The 23,134-nt window shown below is 37.9% G+C and overlaps 1 protein-coding gene across 1 annotated transcript in view; it reads left to right on the top strand.

Moving 5' to 3' along the window:
• Positions 1 to 675: 675 nt before the first annotated feature.
• Positions 676 to 23,134, top strand: part of LOC112977842 (serine/threonine-protein kinase Nek11-like) — a gene marked incomplete at its 5' end in the record, with an annotated part of 56,952 nt that continues 34,493 nt past the window's right edge. Inside the window, 3 exons of the mRNA XM_026090641.1 lie at positions 676 to 795; positions 2,978 to 3,071; positions 3,982 to 4,120. Coding sequence (XP_025946426.1) covers positions 676 to 795; positions 2,978 to 3,071; positions 3,982 to 4,120 — 353 coding nt within the window. The remainder of the gene's footprint in view (positions 796 to 2,977; positions 3,072 to 3,981; positions 4,121 to 23,134) is intronic.

A 23,134-nucleotide genomic window follows, 5' to 3' on the forward strand; every position in this document is an offset into this window, starting at 1 on the left:
CTCTAGGCCTGGCTCTTATATAGGCCTCTCCCTAGCACTGACTCACAGGGTGCTTGACCGCCCAATCAAGGGCCACTGGGATCAAAGGCCCCAACCCCCTCTGGTCAGGGGCAACCTATTATGTCAATAATTCATGCTCAGCTTTCAGGGCTGGTCTATGGAGAACATTTAACCAGTGAATTGTTACTGTTCATTAGGACCAGAAATTCAAGAGGACAGCAGGATTATTCTAACTTTCATTAAAGGCTCTTTAATATTCTCCTTTATTCTAGATACATTTTACATTGATTGTTAAAAGTTATAATTGATATTGCTTTTTCAGTGGTTTTCATTTAAATTAAAGGCAGCTTTTTTACTTGGAACACACTGAATAATGAAGCCAGATGAGGTAAATATTTCAATGTGCTTCAACATTAAATCTTCTAAGGAACTCAGTTTGCCTTTTCCCATTCTCACATGAAATGCCTGAAAAGCTTCACGTTCTTCATGAATCTGAGTTTAAACATTTCAGTTTAAAAGAGGCATTTGCTTTGGGAACTAAGGTCTGTTTAGTCTGTTATAGTACCTGTAGTGACTTTCCAATTATTTCGTTTTAAATGTCAGTATGTTTCAATATCCAACCCCAAATCCCAATGTTTACCTGTTTATGACGGGCTTGCCTGCCTTCCATTTCAGGCGGAGGAAAGTCCACTTGCAAACTCTGCGGGAGCGTTCCGAAGTGCAGAGGATGACGCCGCGGGAACGCATGAGGCTGAGGAAGTTAAATGCTGCAGATGAGAAAGCAAGGAAGCTGAAGTAAGTTGGGCATAACCTTAACACCGGGCCCTAGCCATGCAGTTTTGCCCCTTATAACAGTTTTACAAGAGAATTATGGCAATCAAGATGAAAAAAAGTAAAAATGAAAAAGGTGCTTCAGCTACTCAAAGTGAATGGGGCTGGTGGATTTTTAAATCAGTAATTATTTACATAAAAAGAAAAGTCAGAGCATTAGCCCAAAACTGGTACTTCGATACTGGCATTTCTTTTCAAATAAGTATATGAGAAATTTTCAGTTTCTTTACTACAGGATTTTTTTAAATGACTTTTTGCAGGTTTTTTTAAAGAGTACACATTCTGAGAAGCCAGACATTTAGTTAAAATCCATTTTTTTTCTTCAATTATTTTGCCCTAAGAGATTTGCCAATAAAAGTTAATAGCTCAGAGAATAGCCTTATCAAATGATCAAATGCAGGTAGTGAACTTGTTACAAAGCCTTTAGAATTTATAGTCTTTTCTTAAGTGAGGCATAATAAAAGGGGGAGGATTTAAAGGAGAGTAAGTACCATTTCTGAGTCAAACTTGAGAAATAGCTTGAAGCCTATGAATGCATGCCTGGATTCTATTTTCAAATAAAAAGAAGAATATCTTATTTCAATGACACGCTTGATTTTTCCCAGTTAAAAACATTGAACGTTTTATTTTATACAAAAGAAAAATAGAAAAGTGCTACATTAATTCATTTTAATGTTTTCTTCAAAACCATTTTTCAAAGTGCAATGTGCATTAACAAATATTTATTCTATGATTTATAGATATTTAATAGAGGGAATAACAATTTCTGATCAAGGCAATCAACATCTTAAGCTTGTCATGCCAAAACAAGCTCGCAATGCAGTATGGCAATGACCTCCCATTACAAACAGCAGTGCGAGGTAATGTGAGGTCTGAATGAATGGCTTCAGTAACTCTGCAGCTAGCTCTGTCCCTCCTGAACTGTCCTTCTTCCCTGCCTCCCTTCGAATAACTGCAAAATAGCTTACCCTTCCGGACTGGGAAGAATGCGCAGGAACAGTAATTGCAGAAGAGCAGAAGTGCTCTGTAAAGTCACATCCTACTTTTACTTGTGTTAACTTGCCATGCTTGTACCAAAAAGCTACAAACAAAAAATTGAAGGTCTTAATTTCCTTTTGGAAAGCATGTCTGACCAGTATTTATGCCTGTCTGACATGTACCAATGCATTGGAGAAAAAATTGCATTTGAAAATGAATATGTACGTTAATCCTCACTTAAAAAAAAAAAGATCTCCTTGGAATGAAACCACCATATAACAAGTATTTGAATTTAACACCTTTTCTGCATGATGTTTTCAATAATATGCTTTACTAGGCCAACTTTTATACTTATATGAAATTTATAAATAGGAAGCCCATCTCCCACCCCCTTTTTTATGGGTGGAGATTAGGAAGTAATGGTAGGATATTTTAGCTTGCTTTTAGTTTTTTCACTTTCTTAAATTTCATCATTTCCTATTTAGATTTTCATGGTTTTTTTTCCCCCCAGCAACAAAATCAAATATAGCCTGTAATAGAAAGGCAACATATTAATCTTCAAATCTTATTCTCAGTCCTGAATCTTTAACACAGACAATTCAGCTCTGGATTAATGCCAGGTGACGCTGGCTGGAAGTATTTCTAACACAGCGAAACCACAGTACTTTCTCAAACCAGAGATCTGCCTTCAGCAGTGCGTGTCTAGGCACGGGTGGGCAGGGAGCTGGAAGACTTGCTTTACATAGCACTTGGCTCAAGGAGCCTCGTATAGGAAACAACAGCTATGCCCTCTCCCCTTGGTGAAGTATTTATAGCGCATAAATGGTATGTGCCTTTCTTCAGCCRAGAGTTTCCTCGCTGACGTGGTGAAATCCAGTTCAAAGTATTTAAGATCTTTGGGAGGAGCAAAAGTGCCTGGGACTACTACTTTGCTATTTTTCAGTTATATTGCACAAATTGTGAAAGGTGTATATGAAACTGTTTGTGAACGAGGCCTGAATTCTGTCTGTGGGCTCACTGAGACGAACGGTGACTTGAGCAGATGCTTTGAGTGTTTGGCACCGTGGTAGTTTTATTATGGAATTTTCTTTTCCATGTATACTTTGACAAAATCCCTCTGTGCAGTTCCTCACATCATAGCCTAAATACAAGTAATCTGTATTTACAGACAGCTGGCAGAAGAAAAATATCAAGAAAATATCAAAAGAATGCAAGAGTTCAGGTCTCGTAATTTTCAGCAGTTGAATGTCAACATCCTACAAGTAAGTATGGGCTGTTGTTTTGAAAGTCATGTACACACATTTAGTGTACACCATTTTTCCGTTTTCCACATGCTTTCTTCAGAGGCACAGTCCTGCCCTGGGATTAGTAACTGGGACATACATCAAAGTCTAGACTGCTTAACTGAACCTAGGTCTGTGTTGAGAGAAAGTGTATTCAGTTATTAAGAAATGGTTCAGCAAATTCTTTATACATTGCATAATTTTCTTTTTTTGATTCCTCCTTAAATCGAAATCTGCTCTCTGAAATGTTGTACCTACTGACCTTCCTATGTGATATTAGGGTTCAAAATACATTTGTTTTCTGGATAAGTTCAGAACTGTAATCCCTTAAATACCATACTTTGGCATGGCTGCTGGTTCTTTTCATTTGATCAATTTAGAATATTAACATTCCAACTGGCTATTTAGTAAGAAGAAGGTCTTGGAGTGACTCCCAGTGTAAGCTGTCATTTGCTTTTAAGATATATGTGACAGAAGATAGGCCTGTTCAACCCTAGCATTATGGCTTTTCACAAACTGCAATGTCCATTTGGAAAAAATCAGTGAAAGCATCACAGAAATAATGAGTTTTTTGTTTTTTTAATGCTGTGTTTTCTACCTCTTTTCTTTTATGCACTCCAGTTTCTACTTCCCATTGTCTCTGGAGAAACAGTCATGTTAAATCCTTCCTTGTTTATAGCTGAGTCACTGTTGATCATTATAAAAAAAAATAAGAATTTTTAAAAAGTATTTGCTTACAATAAAAAAGTTAAGATTTTTTTTTTTTAGTAAGTATTTGCTTGCTGCAAGTCCCAGCAGTTGTATAGATCAGGAGATCAGGATAGCAGTTATCTTGTGGTCCTACTGAAAGCTCTAATTGTACCCATTTATCCATGCTGCTTCAACTAAGGAATCTGATGAACAGACTTCAACCCCCCTAATTCATTCTCAGCCAGTCATTACACAGGACTGTGTGTCCACAGGACATGATGAACCACGTGGAAATGAGACATCAGGTCGGCTCTGTGTGTCTGAACCTATGGAGCATGGTAAGAACTTAAAATGTGATGTTGAAGTGAAACCTCCTATATGAAAGCAATATTTAATTTTGTCCTTGGTAGTTAATCTATGGTGAAGGAACTGCAGTATGAAAAGCAGTCATGTTTGTGAAGTTGTCAAAAGATCTACAAAGAGAAAAGGAATATAATCTGGGTGGATGGGTGTAGAGTAGAGCTACATGGCAGGGCAGTCTGTCTTCCCGGTGTGAATGACCTGACACCATCAAAGGAGGTGAACACATCTTCTCTAAATGAGGTGCTGAGGGAGGAGGAGATAGTTTTAACCTTTGCACATATGCAATGGCTGGTGTTAGGAAAGCATCTCCTAAATTATCTCGCCAGTGGAAAAACGAGTACCAAAATAACAGAGAGTTTGCCCTTAATACACCTTGATGCCATTTTTATTATATATAATGAATGTGAGAAGCAGATGAAAACTCTTTAAACCGTGCTTATCTATATTGTCCTGAAATGCTTAGCCACTGTCTTGAAGATATGAAAAACTATATATAACGTGTACTTTACTGTAGACATGAACAAATAGTCAAATTTTTGCAAATGTGGCAGACTGTAGAAATAATGTACTTCCTAATTAAGGAAAATATTTTTGGTAGCACAAATATATCTTCTGTTTCTATAATGTTCTAGAACAGTGTCATACTTTTAAATATTTAAGAATCCTTGTGTAAGCACTATTTTGGTGAAAGATTTTTGATCAGACTAGAATCTTGCAAATATGTCTTAGTACACTTTTAAATACTTAAACTACTTTTCTCTAAGATCTCTGGCTGCTGGTGTTAGTTTATGTATGCCTGTGAAGGGTTACATCATTAAATCAAAGGCATCAAAACTGGTTGGTTTGTGGTGGTGGTGGGGTTTTTTTAATAGCATTTTTTTTACTTTCAATGTAGCCTCATTTATGTCTGTGTGGTTGGCTTGCTCTTTCACAGTATAAGGAGGGATGATCTGTGTAGGAGAGAAGGCAGCTGCTAGAAAGTACATCCTGGGGGGAGGAGATTGCAAGTAGCAGACCAAGAGAAAGCAGTGGATTTGGGTGGGAGGTGTGCTGGGGGAAGCATACAAAGATACTTAAATAGAAACAGAGCAACATACAAGAAAGGAAAGAAACTGATGTCTCTTTTATCATTAGTTTAATAAGTTAATGAACTCTAAAGACAATCATCAAATGCATTTACACCGGTGATGCAAGTTTGGCCTGTCCATTGTACAAAGCCGAATGTGGATTTAATGATATTGCTTTTGTCAGATTCATTGACAATGAAGTGTTGGATTCATGAGTAAAATAACTTATGGATAGGCAAGAGAAATTACATGGTTTCTCTTTTTTGCTGTATGATTATCTTGTTATTCCTGAGGTTCGTGTCAAAGCTGTTACTTACTCTATTCAGTGTTCATACTCTTCTTTTCTTTACACAGTTCAGTTCAACTATGAATGTCCTACATGTCTAATTATTAATTAAGTTATTAATGGAGTCTTTGTGTTTGAAAATGTAGGAATGGTTGCAGCTATTCATTTTCAATAGAATTTGCTTTTGGATCAACAGGCTATAGGACAGAAAAAAACAGAAAACTAGAAGCAAAGCTATAAAATGGTTTTATAAAATTGTGTGTTATGTGTTAATAAATCTTGCTAACACATATTAGGTTAGCAGAAGAAGTTAGACTATGAATACCACCCTAACAAGCTCCCCAGTTACAGCTAATAACTAACAACAGTGGAGGAGGTGGAAAATAGGCAGGAGTGAGAAGCTGTTCCTGACTGCCGAGGAGGCTCAGCAACAGCAACCTTAGAGTTAGTTACATCAGGTCAGGCCCCCCCAAATCCTCTCAGGAATGGGAAAAACTGGTTGGGGAGCAGCCAGGGGTAGTGTCCCTACACTAACAGGTAGGGAAGAAAGTTCAAACTTTCTTCGGCTTATGTCCTGCTGGCCTTGGAAAATTTGCAACATAAATGGGGAAAAAATATTAGAGCCTGGAGATTTGAAAGACCAGGCCCTTAAAAGGTTAGGACGAGGAGTAGAAAACAAAACACTTCACACTGTGCTTTCACTGAAAATAAGCTGAAGCATTGTGAAAAACAGTTGTATGTGAGTGGAGGAGCTATTATCAAATAAAAGGTCAAGATTTAGTTTTAACAAATAGTTTTAAAAAGCGTGGTAACTTGATCCAATTTTAGAAGTAGTAGGTACACATGTTGAAAGCTGGGAAAAGGCAGTAAAAGTTACATAAATGAAAAACACCATGACAATTTAGGGTATTGGACTGCATGGTGGACAAGTTTCAGTAATGCCGAAACAATTAACTGCTATAGACTTCCATGGCAAGTCTAAAATTCTTTCCATATTTGAGTTATGTAATCAGCAGTGATCTTCTGATTGTTTTTTTCACTCTAGTTATCACCTCAGTGCACTTGAGGGCCATATAAAAGAGTTACCTAAAGTCACAAATAGTTGACCAGTTTGTAGGTCCTCAAGCAGCTTTCTTTTCCAAAGTACAAAAGAGATCTAAGCAGACCCTATGCTTTTGATGGTGAGATTAATTCATTGTGTTACATCACAATTTTGTTCAGACTTTTCACAGGTTTTACAATGACCTCTTCAGATACTTAAACAATCTGATTCTTATACAGATTCTTACTACTGAGATTATTGGCTCTTATTACAGAGAAATGCTGTGGGCAATGGAAATGCTACTTTTAAACAACAAAATTCAGTTACTTCTTCAACACTATGTTCCTTACTATGCCATCCAGCTGCATTTTGTAGATGTCTTCCTTCCTCGGAGAAACGAGGGACACTACAGAGCAGTTTGAGCCTTGTGGGACTGATTCAGTCTAGCTCTTAAATCTAACTGTTCAGATGTCACCTGCTAAGCTAGACTGGCTTGTGATGGCCACTGCACCTTGACACACTGTCATGTTTCTCCCCGATCACTTCAGGGATTCTGGACGTGCGTCCTGCACAAAGGAGGCAAATGCAGAGCTTTTCAGTGACGGGGAGCAGAAGCACAAAGAAACATGGGCTTTTGCTGACAGAAATCACTTTGAAAACTGTACATGCTTGCGTTGATTAAACTCAAAAAGAAAGGGATCCAGTTTTAATCTGGGAGTGGATAAAAGTGCAAAGTTATGTGAATAGCAAGTTATGCTATTTTTGCTTTAATGAACCAAGGGAGGAAGGTGTGCGTTAAGCACATGTATTCCCAAGCCATTATTTTGGCTCCTCTTGGTGCTCTGCTAGAGAGCAAGTACTGGCCCCACTCATACCGATTTCTGCTGAACGAACCCACAGGGTGCGAAAGACTACAACCTTGGCTTTGGCCTCTGAGTCCAAACTGGGGCTACTCTCCACATCCACCAATATTTATTGCCCCTTTCCAAAAGAATGTGAAGTCTGGCTTCAATGTCCTGGAAGGGTACTGCCTCTCTCTGCAGAAAGTTGTTCCTGGACCCAAATTTTGCAGTGTGTATGAACCCTCTTATTTCTGGCCTAGATTTGCTTCCGGCTGTTTCATATCCCCATCTTTGAATCACATTGCCCTGCAGCTTAAGTAGTTCTTTTCCTTCCATTGGTGTCATGTTTTCACAGGCAGCAGTAATATCCTTAGTCAGCCGGCCTTTTTCAAAGTTAAACAAGGCAAGCTTTGCTCGACTCCACTCATAAGGTAGGCTCTCCAGTCTTATCTAAAAATGATCTACCTCATTAGTCTCTGAGACAGCTCTCATTTTATTTCAGTGTATTTGGGCATGAGTGACATGGAATTGATTTAGTATTTCACATAAAGTTTTTATTAGTAGCTTATGCCCCGGCACTAATACTTTCTTTTCACTGTTTATATCTCTTAATGCCTCCTAATATTTCTTCTGTATTTTTGATATGTTTTAACCCTAGCCACTTACAGCATATCCGAGTCTGCCTTCCTTAAGATGCTCCCAAGTTACTATCTCCCAATTTGCAATAAATTTTTTTGTTTTTAATGCCTAAATTCATGACTCTGTACCTCGTTTTTTCTCCATTTTCATTATTCCAGTTCTTAGGGTCGGCTAGTGTATGCTGCTATAACATCCTGGCCCTTCTTCGCATTGGTGACGTGTTCCAGCTTACCTCCAGGAAAGCAGCGCTGTGCACGCTGACTGCAGCGGAGTGGAGCTCCCTGGGCTTGCCGCGTGGCATGGCTTTCCATTAGCGAGCAGCGCGTGTGCTCCTGCACCCTTCCCAGCCTCCGCACAGCCAGCGCCCTTGCAGCCATGGGAAACAGTCAGGCACTCTGCAGTGCTCTTGGAGCTTGCAGGGAAACCCGGTCCCCTTTCCTGAAACATTAGCCTATACATTTAGGAGAACTCATGATCATGCAAGCACAGACTTTGCTGTGGGCGCACAGTGGTGGTAGGGCAGGTGGGCAGGTGCACTGGGTTATTAAGAAATATCTGTAGATCTTCAAGTTCTGGGACTTTGTCTCTCTTGTTCCTAGATTTAGCTGCATTTTGTATGCTAGAGCAAAGGATTCTTCCAGCTGGGCTAATCTCTTTGAAGACGTGCAGTGTGGAGAACAGTATTGTGGCAGAAGGGTAGGTAGCATTCCTTGCAGCTAATGAAGGTTTTAAAAAAAATCAGGAAATTTTGCATCTTTACTCATACAGTCTGGAATAAGAAATGCTCCCTAATCTTGTAAAGAGACAGGCAAAGGGGTCTGCTAAGAAAGAGTCTGCTAAGAAAGAAGACTGTTATTATTAACCATCCTAAGTAAATGGCTGAAGTGGTATATTGACTGTATCATTAAAACAATATATGTTCTTACTGTAGTGTTTCAACTGATTAGAGCACTGCCCCATTTCTCAGATAAATAAAATTTTGTAAATATTATAAACCAATGAAAAATGGTTTTACTCATTTGAAATTATTTTATGCAACAGTTTTAGTCTGCATTAAATCTTCTAGTTTTGTTCATTGGGAACCAGCATTAAAAGAAGTATTTCAGTGACTGGAGATTTGGAAAAATATTTTATAGTTGGATTTAATATTCACTGAGAAATGTTGATGTCTAGACCTTATCTGTCCAGGAAGTAATGGACTTTCATCTTTTAAGTAATTTAAATCTAGGCTGGACAAAGCAGTTAAGAATATGTTGTACTGCTGGGAGCAGTTTTGTTTTACTGGATAGCTTCATGTCTTTGCCATCTCAAATTTCTCCAAGTAAAAGTAAGAGACTTAAAAGATCTAAAATAAATCTCATGTTGAGAGTATATTCAGAGACACTGAGTCACTGTTAGCAATAAATACAAATACTTGCATGTTCAAAACTATATAGGGATATCTGTACATTTCATTTATTTTCAAGCAATATATAAAGTAGGTAATGATTAATAACTAAACACCATTTGTTTTGATTTGGGTTTTCTCTTTTCCAGTACATTTCTCAAGGTCCTTTGATTAATTATTTCTGAATATTAAAAAGCACATTCTGCAAAAAATGTCAGTGAAGTAGGAATGGGCAATTCAAAACGTGTCAAGATAAACCTGTATCTATACTTCCTATTTTTACTAATACTTACCTAGAAAATAAAAGTTGTTTATTCTCTCTGATTATCATCAGAAAGAAAAGCAACCTTGCAATGAATTGGTTAACACCATTTTTTTTTCTTGTCTCTTGACCCATTTCTTTTGACCCAGTTTATAGAAAATATAGGTGAGCTATGCCAATATACATTTTCCTGGAGGTCATTGGCTATCTTGTGAGTGCGTGGACTTTGCTTTCAATAGTGGTTATGTGGAAGAAGGACAAGGCAAGTTACATTGTGCTGCTGGCAACTAGAGGTCAACTTATCTATGAGAAAGAGGAAAAAAATTGCTATTAAAGAGAAGGGAACTGGCCCTATTTAGCTGCTTATTTCCATGAATGTAATGAGTGCAGCTGGAGAAAAATGATTTTCTGAAACATGGGCAAAAACTATCATCTAAAAAATAAAATTATCCATGAGTTACACACAGCCTTTATGTTATCGATGAATATATTCAGTACCTTTCTGTGGCAACTAGAATGGAGCTGTTTTAGCTAGGCAGGTTCAACAGATGTTTAATGTATCTTCTGGTGTGGCTGCCTTTTAAAAAACTACTGGAAACATCATGTAAGTAATACATGACTTTGTCATACAGTAATATAGCTCATCTTCATCTATTAATTGACTTTATTGAGCTCCTAATCTACTTTTCTGATTACACAAAAAAGTAATCAGAAGAGCAGATGCCCATTTTACCAGAGAACTGAATTTTGAGAGAAGTTTCAGAGGCTGGAGGTTGTCTTTCCCATGGATTTTGTAGTACTGTTAAATTGCTGGGGCTTTTCTGTGGGGGTTAGTACGCACTGAGCTAGGATACAAAATTGCAGCTCTGTCGACTACATCCCATTAAATATTGTGTACAGTTCCTTTTGCTTAGATTACAATAACTTCTAATGGAGCCAAGTTTTGCAGAATAATTCCTCTCAACTCTGTGCACAGCTTGATTCCTATTTACTGGCTCTAAGTTTACAAAGGTATTTAATAAATAGGAAGCACTAGCTGTGGGACTTGGAAGGCCTCCAGAGAATCTTTATCATAGTGTGCCTTGTAATCATCCATGTGGGAAATTAGTGTGGAATATCTAAAGTACCTGCATTTACTACATAGAAAATCCTCTAGGTAGAGACTCTCAGTGTTTGCAGTGGTATAAAGCATGAAGAACAAGACATAATCCTGTTACACAACTGTAATAGCTGAATGTTCAAGGTTTCTGATTCAATTTCTGCAGCAGAAGTTACCTTGAAATTGGCTACAAAATTATAAACTGTATCTCAAAGTGCTCCAGATAGCTCAGTACAATTACAGATGCAATGAAAACTACCATTTCCTTACCATCTTCTTTGATCCTTCTGATTTGGATCATTTTTTTACAGTTGAAAGATACTGGATTTAAAGCTATCTCCACTATCGAAACTCAATACTTTTTTATAGGGGCCATAAGGAATATTAAATTCAACAAGCTGTGATTTAACAGCCGTTAAATTCCTTCAGCATATGCATTAATAGCCCCTTGGTTTTGAGGGAGGTCAGCTGGGGTCATTTGTATCTGAAGAGTGCAGCGTTATCCTGCCAACAGAGCTTACTGCCTTGCTGTGAAGACAGTTGTGATATACTTTTCCTTAAAGTGCTTCAATAATACAAGGAAAAGAAACTGCTTTGCAAAAGAAAAACACATCGGTTGATTTGCTTAGAGTTAAGGTTGTGCAAATGTTTTCCCCTAACAATATTGCAGCAGCAGGGAGGGGATGAGGATTATCGAGAGTGTTTGGGGTTGTTTTAAAATGTAGCAAGGGTCAAGTTAAAATGCATAAAGTCCTGCACTTTAGAAAGGATGAACTTGATAAGTTGCAACTGGAGAGCCAATTCCTTGAGAGATATACAAGCCTTACTATTTCATTCTTGCCTTTCTGTGGCTAGAGGATATATATTCTTATCTGACAACAATTTAAGTTTCCTCAGGAACATAGCAACTAACAGACTGTCAAAGAATATAGACAAATAAAAAGTATGCAAGGTGTGTTAAAGTTCTGCCTCTCTACTATTGCGGATACATAATTATGTCAACTTCAAGAGTTGATCTGACTGGGTAAAAGGAAGAGTTAACTGGAGCTCTGTGCTTTTAGGAAATATGGAACTTGACCAGTATATTCCAATGCGTTCTGGTCTCAGGCATTGTACAGGACTCGTAGTGCTTTGCTGGCATTGCTTTGCAATAGCCCATTGTTTAATTTCTGGATTTGTCAGGCTGTATCTGTTTTATTATGTTGTTGGTACAGCAAACTGGCTTAACTAAGTGGGGATAAAAATGGATCGAGCAATGAGAACTTAAAGCCATGCACTTGCATTTGTGGCTAGAATTGCCACTCTATATCAGTTGCACAGCTGATAAGACAAGGTAAACAAGAATGGGACAGGGTTTTATGCTTTTTTTATTTTGATTTTTTTTAAGTATTTAAGAAATTCTGTATGCAAATGCACCCATATTTCTTAGGGCTTGTCTTAACTGCAGCATTTGTGAGACTGGAATGAAAAAGACAATGGAGCAGAAGAACCCTGAGCTTAAGGGCCACCAACAAACTATTGCACTTTGAGTTATTGGTTGCCAGTACATTACTACGTGGGCTTCACTTGAATGAATCCAAGAATCCATTCCCGATGAATCCATTTCATTTCATGTCCTTTCTGTAAGAGCACTATTTCTGCATAAACTACTCCTYTGCTCTTACTAGACATACTTGTGCCTGGGGTCAAGTTAGGAGCAAAATAGCTTAAGCTAACAATATGGTATATTCAGGTTCTTTGTACAGAAAAAGACAGCAAAAGTTAAAGGCATGTGAATGAAAGAGGCATATTACACATTAGAAACTGACGCTTGTGGGCAATTTTTTTTTGCTCTCAGTTATACTAGTAGAAATCTGCAATAATTTCACTGACTTAAATTATTGCTGATCTATGCTGATGTAACTACATTTTTGTTCATGGACCCTACTGTGTAAGTGGAGTGGCAAAAGCAATGGCTCTGCGAAGAGACACTAGAGCATATTTTTCCTTCTTCCATGAAGTTCACTCCTGTGGGGATCACAGGGCTCTATACTTCTGCAAAGTACTTTAAATGAAGACTTAACTTTAGCATGTATCTAAGCTTGTCTTTCTTAAGGAACTCTTAAACATAGATGACGCTGAACTTGAGCTACAAGTAAAGCAGCAGCCATAGAGATGGGCTCTTCCTCTGCAGCCTGATGTCATGGAGGAAGATAAAGATTGCTTCCTCTGCCCCGACTCCCAGAGGTGTCTGGTCCCTGGATGAGTTATGGTAACTAGGAGCTGAAAATAAATCTTGCCCCTTTTTTCCCCCACTTATCTGGCCCCTGAGTGTAGAGACTATTCTAACAGAACAGGAATCTTCTCACCATAAATGTTTAGTAATAATCTATATTGAACTTCATTTCTTAACTGTTTTCCTTTGTGTAGTAGCTTTAGAAAGCTTTTTTTCACCTTTTTCTATCAGTTAGTTCTATCTGACTAGTCTTTCTGGTTTATATTCTATTTCTTTTTATTTTTGTATGCTCCAAACATTATAACAATTTAAATTCCTTAATTTAATATGTTGCAATATGTTACATCTGGCAAACCCTTGATTTCATTATAATTCCAAAATAGCTATGTACATTACAGTAATTGCATACATTATTTCTATATTTCTATTGCTAATTGTAAGCTATGGGTTTATTGTTATGAATTTCAAGTGGGTAAAATTCAGCTGAACCTCAAATTGCAAATGCTCACTCATTCTGAAGTAATGTTTTTTTTCCACTCTGTTATTTTATAAGCTTTGTTGAATGATTTTGAAAGTGGTTTTAAATCTTAAAAGGTTAAAAGCCTCCAGTGTTTTTCAAGCATCTTTGCACATGAACATTTTGCATTGTGATTGTAAAACAGTATTCATGCATACTGATTGAGAAACTGAGTAATTCTCCAAAATATGATCACACAGGCAATCATACAGCTCTAAGGCTTTTAGGAAAATTGTATGTCTTGTTTTGTTTTTCACTCAGACAAGTCAAAATAGAACAGAATAATATTTATAATCATTAAGTGCCTTTCTGTATTGTTATAATATCCTTTGTAACCAGAAGGCCTTGTTTCAATTGAGAACTTAAAGTTGCAGTGATATCTTTCGTGGGTTATGCAGTGGTTCCCTCTTCATGTGGTTACCCTACTTTGTACAAAACCAATAAATCCTCAGTAGTCCCAGGGTAAAGGAAACAGCCTTTCCTGAGCTAAACATTAAGGAGTGAATGAGCTTCTGCCATGGATCAGATCTGTGGAGAAAGATGACAACTTATTACCCAATACCTGTTTGGAGAACCACAAGTAGCTGGGCCAGCTAAATTTAGCATGTCCAAATCAAATAAAATTGTGTAAAACAGGAATTGGAAAAGAAGAATAAAAGTAATGTAACATATCTACTAGAGTCACAGCAAGTTAGTTCTTGATGAATGATTCATGCACACAGATTTATATTGCTGTAACTTCAATAGATAGGTAAGGAACATAGCTTTTAATAAGTGAGTAGAATAACACACAAGAATAACTGTAAAGATCTATGTTATAAGCAGGAATATTTCCAGGACCATAAGGTATATTCCCCAAGGTGCTCCTTGCTGAAAAGATGCTCTAGGATGCTCGCTGAGGGAAACTTACCTCTAGTCTGGCATTTGCAGTTACCAGCCCTTCACTTGCTCTTTGCACATGGGGTGCCAAAAGTCCTGAGACTCTCCCAGGTTTCGGGGAGTAGGCACACCGGCAACATGCCTGCCTGCTCTGCTTATCTGTCTGCTGCTTTTCTTTCCCAGTTTTATATTGAGATCCCACTTTGCCCAAAATTCAGATAAAGGGAGAATAACACATCTGGTTTATTCTAGCAAAAATAAGGCTAAACAAAATTTTTGAGTTTTAGCTATGAACAGGAAAATGAGTCAATGGATTTTTTTATTGCCTGAAATGTTATTCTTCTCATTTAAGGAGTTCTTCCCTAAAAGTATTGCCTTTGGAGAGCTGATGATATCTTCCTTTGGTTATAGCTCCCATTTAAATCCTTCTTCTACGAGGGCAGCCCTAGACCTGCAGATATCCTTGGGAATTCTGTGAAGTTTCAGAATGACTTGTGTTTAGAGTAATTAGAAGCTTCTATGAAGAACTGCATTGTCCATTATCTTCAACTTTTTAATTAAGCTTCAGCTTATTCGAGAGCAATTATTTTTTATTGAGAAGCTGAGGCCTTTCTATCCATCAGGAATTGAACTCTTCTCATAAACCCACCAGGAAACCTTTTCCAAAGCAAAGTGCTATTCAGTATGTGTAGCTACATAAATCTTTTCATGGCTTCACAAAAATTCACAGCTTACTTATTTCAGAAGTCTTGCTCCTACAGCTGTTTTGACGGAAGCTTGCAGAACGAAATAAATGTAGACTTTAAGCAGCATTTGTATAAAAAAAGCCAAACACTTTGAAAGTGTGGGGATAGCAAAATATGTTACTCTACAGCTGATACTTTTTTCCTGATCTATTTTTCATATTGATTTAGTCTGGCATTGATAAATAGGGCCTACCTCAACATTTACCCTTGATCAATGACAACAGTTAAAAAGGTTCTGGCTGACTCTTTTTAAAAGCTGCCCTGGGAGTCCCTTCACTCATTCCAAAGCACAACATTAAAGAACATTTACAAAACACTGTGTGAATTTAGGAAGCAGTTAAACAGAAAGGTACCAAAATTAGTATATCATTTTTTGGTAAATATACAGATTCTGTAGCAGGTATTTACACAGTTTAGTGTTTTATAGCTTCCTTAGATCCTAGTTTTGATTGCAGATCAGTTCCACATACAGGGCAATGTAACTTTACACTGCGCTATAGACTCAAGGTTTAACCAATGTAAATAAAGGCACACCAGGCATTTACTTGCAAACAAAGCATCAGTGAACAGGGTAATACAGAGAAACACTGAATAAGTGTTTCCCCTCCAAAACAGCTTTGTAGCTCACTTATCAAACTAAGCAGCATTTCTGGGGAGCTCAGACAAATTGCATGGTGACATCAAAAGCTGGAGCCAATTCCAAGTGGGGAAGAATTTGCTCAGAAAGGAGATGTAAATACTGAATTAGTTTGCACTTCCTACCAGTTTAGCCTTTAGTCCTTGTGACTGTCAGAAGAATAGCTGGGGGGCAAGTGAGAAGGTGACACAAATAAAAGAACTTAGTTTACATTCTCCTGCTATTTTATCTGCTGTGCTGAGCAGAGCGTGCCCCTGAGATCTAGCAAACATATTGCCTTTGCCTGTAAAATTCATCTAGCTGTTTAACCTCTCAGTGCTTTGTTGTTCCTAGATTTACTTGGCTGCAGTCATTTGCTTGTTTTTGTATAGGTCTAAAATATAACTTAATTTGCTGTTCATATCCAAATTAAATGTATTTTACATTTACCTTTGCTACATCCAGACTGTCACGGCCACTGAACTGCTCACACAAAGTTTGGGTCTGAACCACTCCATTCATTTTTGACTCTTTCAGTAAGTTCTGGCCATGAAAATATCCCCATTTTATGTCTTGAAAAAAGCATAGCTGAACAGAATCTGGAGGAAAAGGTTGTGACTTTCCTAAGGTGCAGTGGGATTTTATTAGCACATGGACTCTCTCCTTCCCAGTGCTGTCATCAAGCAGAGAAGGAAAGTATCAGGCAGTTTCTGCTCAATAAAGCAGGAATAGTGAGATTTTATTTGAAAGTATGCTTTGACTAATCAAAAAGTTTAAAATCGTTGAAGGGCTAAGGTAGTTTTAGACTGATATTTTAAGGTAGTTTTGTGGTCAATTTTCTTTTAATGACAGCCCTTGCTGTTTTCCTGCTGGACACTGTGCAAATAATGGGGCAACCTTTGCAATAATAGTGTCTCTTCATGCATAAAGGAGATGGCTTCCAAAGGCTCACTAAGTGCTCTCTGTCACTGACTTCATTGTTATATTGTTCTTTCTCTTCAGCATTCCATTAGTAGGAGAAGGATTTCTGAATATTTAGAAGACCTTTAGGAGATTTGGGAAACTTTAAACTGCTTGAAAAGCAGCATGACATAATTTTCAGTGTCACAGCCTACCAAAGCCCCCCATTCTGTATAGACAACAATTAGAAAATTAGGACCTCCTCACAAAAAAAAAAACTTAGAGAAAAAAAATTGTGATGAAAGTGATTTTTCTTGCTGTTCTTTTTTTGTTAACAACTCTTTTTAGCGTAATTATTATTTCTAGTTACTCAAAACCTCTTCCTTTCCTCCTCTCAGGCTCTCCCTGTATACATATCGATAAAATACCAGGGAGTGGGAGGTCTGAAAAAAGAACAGTGTCCTTGAAATAGAGGGTTTTTCTTGGAAATCTCTTTTTGGATAAAGAAGCAATTTTTCCTTATAAAAACATTTTGAACAATTTTTTTCATTTCTAACATCAAGACATAGAAGACCTCCATAAAGCTACTCCGATTTACATCCTCTTTATCTCCATTTTTCCTACACGTTTCACAATTGTTAAATCATCACTCAGTAAAGCCCACAAGTAAATCAAAGCTTTTACCTTTTTATAATGCTAAAAACAAGATTATGAAATATCAGTGTTTAACTATTGCTGTATTTCTAGTTCTCATTTAGAACAAATCGTTTTACTTCATGGCTATACTGTATACAGCCATGTCAGAATGTACTTCTTTTAATGACTGCTTAGTCCTTTTGTGCTTAGGCAAAAGGCTGGCACAAGACATTCATAGACACAAAAGTTCTGTTAGGTCCCTTAGTTCATTTCCTAAACTGCGCTCTGCTGGAGTCTTTTTAAGTCTAGTTTAGAATAGCCAGACAAAAGTTTCCTTTGACCTTCTGAAAAATGAAGTTTCATAGCTTAATAATACATATCTCATTTGAAGCTGACCAAAGAATGTCAATTCTGTTTGATGGCAACTTTTAAAGTTTAAGTTTTTGTCCTACCCTGGAAAGAAACCAATCATCTGTGTGAATTTAAATTATAATGTTGGAGTTGTCTTATTTTTGTCTAATCATGTGACTATTGACCCAGACTGTGGAAGGACCCAGAGCTGGTGTTCTCATCTGGAGTTTTTCATTCAGGATTATGTAGCACAGGGAAGTATATCTGTACATTTCAATCCTCTAATTATGGAACTTCAAGTCTTTCTATTTTCTCCCTTGAAGCAATCTTTGTGATAACTGGTAYGCTTTTCTGAAGAATGTTGGCCAGCTCTATTCACCATGTCTTTTTGACAGTGATTTCTGAGAACATGTATGTATGTGTTGCAGGGACATGGAGAAATAGGCATGTTTCTGCTCAACATTGTATGTTAAATATGTGTATGTTAAATATGTACACACGCAAATATATTAGGGGTAATTCTAAAGAACTGGTTAATGGAGCATCATGTAATCACACAATGTAATCACACAATTAGAGAGTAATTTAGGTTGGAAAGGACCTCTGGAGGTCATCTAGTGCAACCCCCTGCTCAAAGTGGGCCTAATCAGATCACCTCCAAGGAGAAAGATCCCACAGCCTCTCTGAGCCCCTCAGAGGGGGTTCCAGCATTTGACCACCCTCATGGTAAAAATATTTTTCCTAACACCTCATTAGAATTTACTATGTTCCAACTTGTGTTTGTTGCCTCCCGTCCTATTGCCATGCACCTCTGAAAAGAGTCTGCTTTCATCTTCCTTCTGTCCTCTGATCAGATAGTTGTGGACAGCAATAAGGTTTCCCCTTTGCCTTATCTTCTTAAGACTGACCAGATACAGCTTTCTCAGCATCTCCTTGTATGCCAAGTGCTCCAGGCTCCTGCCCAGCTTGGGGGCCTCTGCTGGACTCAATCCAGTATGAAATACCTACTTTTACAAAACTATCTGTACATATTCAGCATCAGTATTTTGGGAAACATATCAACACAGTTTTTCATAGACACTGAATCAAAACAAATTTTGATTAACAAGTTTTAAGAGTTCTTCCCTTAAGAAACTAATTTAAGGGAGAAGGATTTGGATGAGATACAATTATATCCTCAGGATGAAACAGTGACAATACAGGTAACTGGATGTGAACTCCACTTTCTATGCAAACCCATTTCAGAATAAAATATAGTTGCAAGTTGTGTAATGTAAAATGAGCATGTCAGATTTCAAACAGGCTAAATGAAAAGCATGGAGCTTCAGGTTTGAAGTGGTATGAAATACTACTGGGTCATCTCAGGTGTAAGGCTCATTGGCTAATGACAACAAGAAAAGACTTGTCAGTGTTTGAGACAGTTCCTCCCTTGTCCCAGCCTATATCTTTTAGGCCATATTATCTGCTTCTGTATCAGTTGCAACATTTATTCAGTTGCAAATTGCTATACCTTCACAAAATCTTTACAATGTGTTTACTGTTGCTTTCTAAGTTACTAGTAGGTGAGAAGATGTCTTTTGGGTTGCATTCTGATATTGCATTATGAACCAAATTGGAATTCTCTGATGAGTTTCCACAGCAAGAAAAGGACATCTCTGCTTTCCTGATCAGGTCCTGCCTGTGGGCTGTTTTGCAGCCCAGCACAATGCAGAATCAGAAGGCAGGAGAAGGCTTTGCCCTGTTCTTGCCTCAGTTCCCAGCCTGTACCCGGCTCTTGTAGCCCCCTTTGCAAGGGAAGCAAAATAAGAAGTAAGTTTGTGTTCTGGCCCCCCTTAATTTTTTGGGGACTCTATGGCAATGTGTGGTAGCCCATAACTGCTGCTATATAGCATTGCTTTTCAGTGCTTTAGTTCATGCCACCCTGACTTTAAGAATGCATTATATCTCATGATAGTACATGTTTTTCAAAGTAGCTGAATGATTTGCTCCTCATTTTGGTGTTTGTAGTGCTTTGGGAATGAAGAGTGCAGGTATGTGGAACTGTTAACGAGTTTTCTCCTTAAGATTGGGAAGTGACAACTGACAGAATCTAGCCCTTTCCAGAGACACAGTAAAGCTGTGGGGATAAAAAGGCACACGAGTCCTTAAGAGCCAAGTGCGACTTGGTTATTGTGAATACAAGTGGTGAAAATGAACATGCATCATACAGTTCTGTTTCATTTTCCCTTCTTCTCCTTTTTTTTTAAAAAAAAAAAACAACCTTATTCCTTGGCTTCTACATGCAGTGGTATTTTAGAATGCTGCCTCCATATACCAATTATAAATATGACTTGAAGGCAAGAGAAAATTAAAGATATTTATCAAAGTATTTTCATCTCGTTGGAAGAAACTATTGTTGCCACCAAGATACCATGCTACCTGGAAAAAGCTTTTGGTAGATTAAACAAAATATTACAAGTATTGCGTTCTTTTGTTTTTTTAAATAGCTTATCTTCTTGGGAAATAACTGTGCTTTTATGATTTTTTTAGATAACTCATTTTTTATCCTTGCTTCCACTATTAGCATCATGGTATATATAGAAAGAAATGTAAAGAGAAATGTTATTATTTGTAGCTTTTTCCTTTGAATATCTAATACACTTTAAAAATATCAAGTCTCTCAATGATATACCTAGAGTGCCTAGCAATTTGTAAATAATACCTGAGTTTGTTCTGAATGAAGTGCTTTGTAAGCAAATAAAAGTTACTGTAACTGACCTTAGTGAGATATGCTAAGCTAGATAAAATGCAATGTATTTTCCAAGAGCAAGCTAACAGACTGCGGGGTGAGAGGGTGCAGAAAGAGCAGTAAAGACTGTTTGTGCTCCATAAGGAGCATGTAAGTATGCTGTTTCAGAGGGAGAACAGGCATCTGAGGGACAACTTTATTACAATGGCTTTCAGGCACCAGCCATCATGTTTAGTCAGGTGGCCCAGTATTAGAAAAGCATATATTGGATATTACCACAGCCTTTCTTTTCCAGAGGTCTGTGAAGGTAGAGTCCCTACCTACCTACCACATGTAGGCAGCACAGAGCAACTTTGCTGCTTGCAAAGAATCTGGTGATTTGGAGTTGTTTTATGCTTGAGCAGATCGACATTGCTGTGTGAGCACAGTAAGTCCAGTGGGCTGCAGATGGTGACAGGACCTTCTCAAATACATCACTGTTTTTCTCCCAGTCCAGCTGTGGAAACAATGAGACAGGATATTCTGGGTCCTACAGCAGAATTTTTGTTTTCTCTTTCAATATGGTAGGCTGGACATTAACCTCACTAGCACCACTTTTTTTACTAAAATAACTTCCAGGCACAAATGGAGTTAATTTCTATTTTATGTCAGAGCAAAGGTCAGAATCAAGGCCTTAGCCTTGGAGTCCCTGCTAGGCTATGCGAAGGTGAGTAAACGAGAGTCAAGGAGACCTAGCCCAAAGAGCAACATTTTAGTGAAAGCTACTCCTGTGAAACTACAAACTGAGGATATTTCTTCTATGTTACATTGCTGCGAAGTGGAACTGCACCAAGAATGTTCAGGAGATTGTGGCCATAGTCAGCTCATCACCACCTGGCTAGTGAAAATGAAGTGGGGACTGAAGTATTCGGGATAATGGGAAAACTCAAGTAGCAATCATACTGGAGGATGCACTGCAGGTGAGGAAGTGGCTCTGTATGGGGCCCAGCCTCATCTGATGATGCCTGCCCTGAGCCAAAAAGCCTAGCCAGACTCAATTTGTCTGCACTGCACTAAAGTGTGGAGAAACTAAGTGGTTTTCAAAGAGTGAGCTTGGGTTTTACTCTGTCTGTTAGTGCCAGGTCTAGTGGAAGTGAGTCAGGCGCCGCGGTGTCTTTAGTGTCTCTCGCGGTGGAGCAGTACTACACAGCGCTAGGATATTCARGCAGGTTCGGTGGGTGGCCAGCTTGGGTACAGCTTGCCACAATGACTCATGATATCTGCTGTGCTAAAGCCAGCTAACTTGTTCTTCAAATCAAGCTGATCCTGAGTCACAGCTAAATAAGCTGTTCTGTACCCAAATTAGCTCTGCAGAGAGCCAGAGCTTTGCCTCTGCATCTGTTGCATGTGGACAATTGGGAATTGGCTCTCTTTAGTAGGACTCAAGGAACTCTTCTATGGAATGATATATACTAAATTAATTTGCTGATATTTTGAAGGTCCCTTCTTTAAAGATGCTTTTCAAAAAAAAAGAAGCTTTAAAGACAGCCTGTTTTTTTTTTGTTTGTTTGGTTTTTTTGGTAGTATATAATAATATAGAGAAAACATTTATTCTTCTTTTTACATTATGGCTAGCTCACAAGCTCCAGTCCACTGGACATACTGATTTCTTTCAGAAATGTCATTTGGAATAGTTTCTGAACTGAGGCCAGTAAATGTTTGTGTCTTGATCTCTTTTCAGTGTCTGAACTAGCATTTAAATTGTATAGCTGAACTTGGATTTACTGGCCATCCATGGATATAGGTCAAAACAATTTTGCAAAAGGTAAAATGGGCAATCCTGAAAAGGATGCGAAAGCTGGCGTGGAGCCGGGATGCGGCCGGTGTCAGCGTCCCATAATTCTGAGGCATCAGCAGCTCTGTGGAACAGACTGCCTTCTTGTGGGCTATTCGCAAGGTATAGGGACTTAGTGAAGCCAGAGCAGATCTTTTGACTTTATAATTATGAGTAACAAGACTGATTTTGATACCTTGTTTGGCTGGGGAGGGGAGGGTTGTGTTTTTTAGTATGATGGTAAACAAATGCAGAAGGTGGGAGGAGAAGACAACTCAGAAAACACTAGTATAGTTCTGTGTTTGCATTAAAATATAATAGGCTGATTCATATGTATGTGAATGCATATCTACGCATAGATATAATGCAAATGAACCTAATAAAATTATAACAATCACAGGAATGATAGCCTGCCTGAAAGAGAGAAAAATTAGTGCTCACTCCATCTGGAAGAGAAAAGGAGACATATCTTCATTAAGTAGTGTTCTTCCATGATAAAAAGGAATGATTTGTAAGTTTGTTTTTTTTTTAAGGTGAAGTGTTAGGCTTCTCTGTCAACTGGTACTTTGAAGAACTTAAACACAATAATAAATGCTTTCTTTTGTGGGAAAAAGCTTTTGGTTTTGTTGTTGTTTTCCTGGAAGCCCACGTATTGATCTTTTATTTGAAACTAAGAAAGATGAAAAATAGAAAAAGGAAAGATGAGAAATTGTGTCAGTGCAGCATAGTGCTGTTATTCAGCTTGCATAAAAGTCTTAAAATAGAAAAACCTGAGTGAAAATGTGTCAGCATTTTGGAGGTAAATCAACTTTATAAAACAAGGAAGTGTTTGTGAAAGTACTCTAGAGAGAGCAGATAGCAGAGAGAATATTTCAACTGCAGAGCTTCAAGCACCTCCTGCAGCAGATAAATACATTTTTACTTTTTCCCTGAGTACCCTTTCTTAAAAGATTAGAATGGTTCC

Source organism: Apteryx rowi, unplaced genomic scaffold, assembly GCF_003343035.1.
Source record: "Apteryx rowi isolate R43461 unplaced genomic scaffold, aptRow1 scaffold_868, whole genome shotgun sequence".
Lineage (NCBI taxonomy): Eukaryota > Metazoa > Chordata > Aves > Apterygiformes > Apterygidae > Apteryx > Apteryx rowi.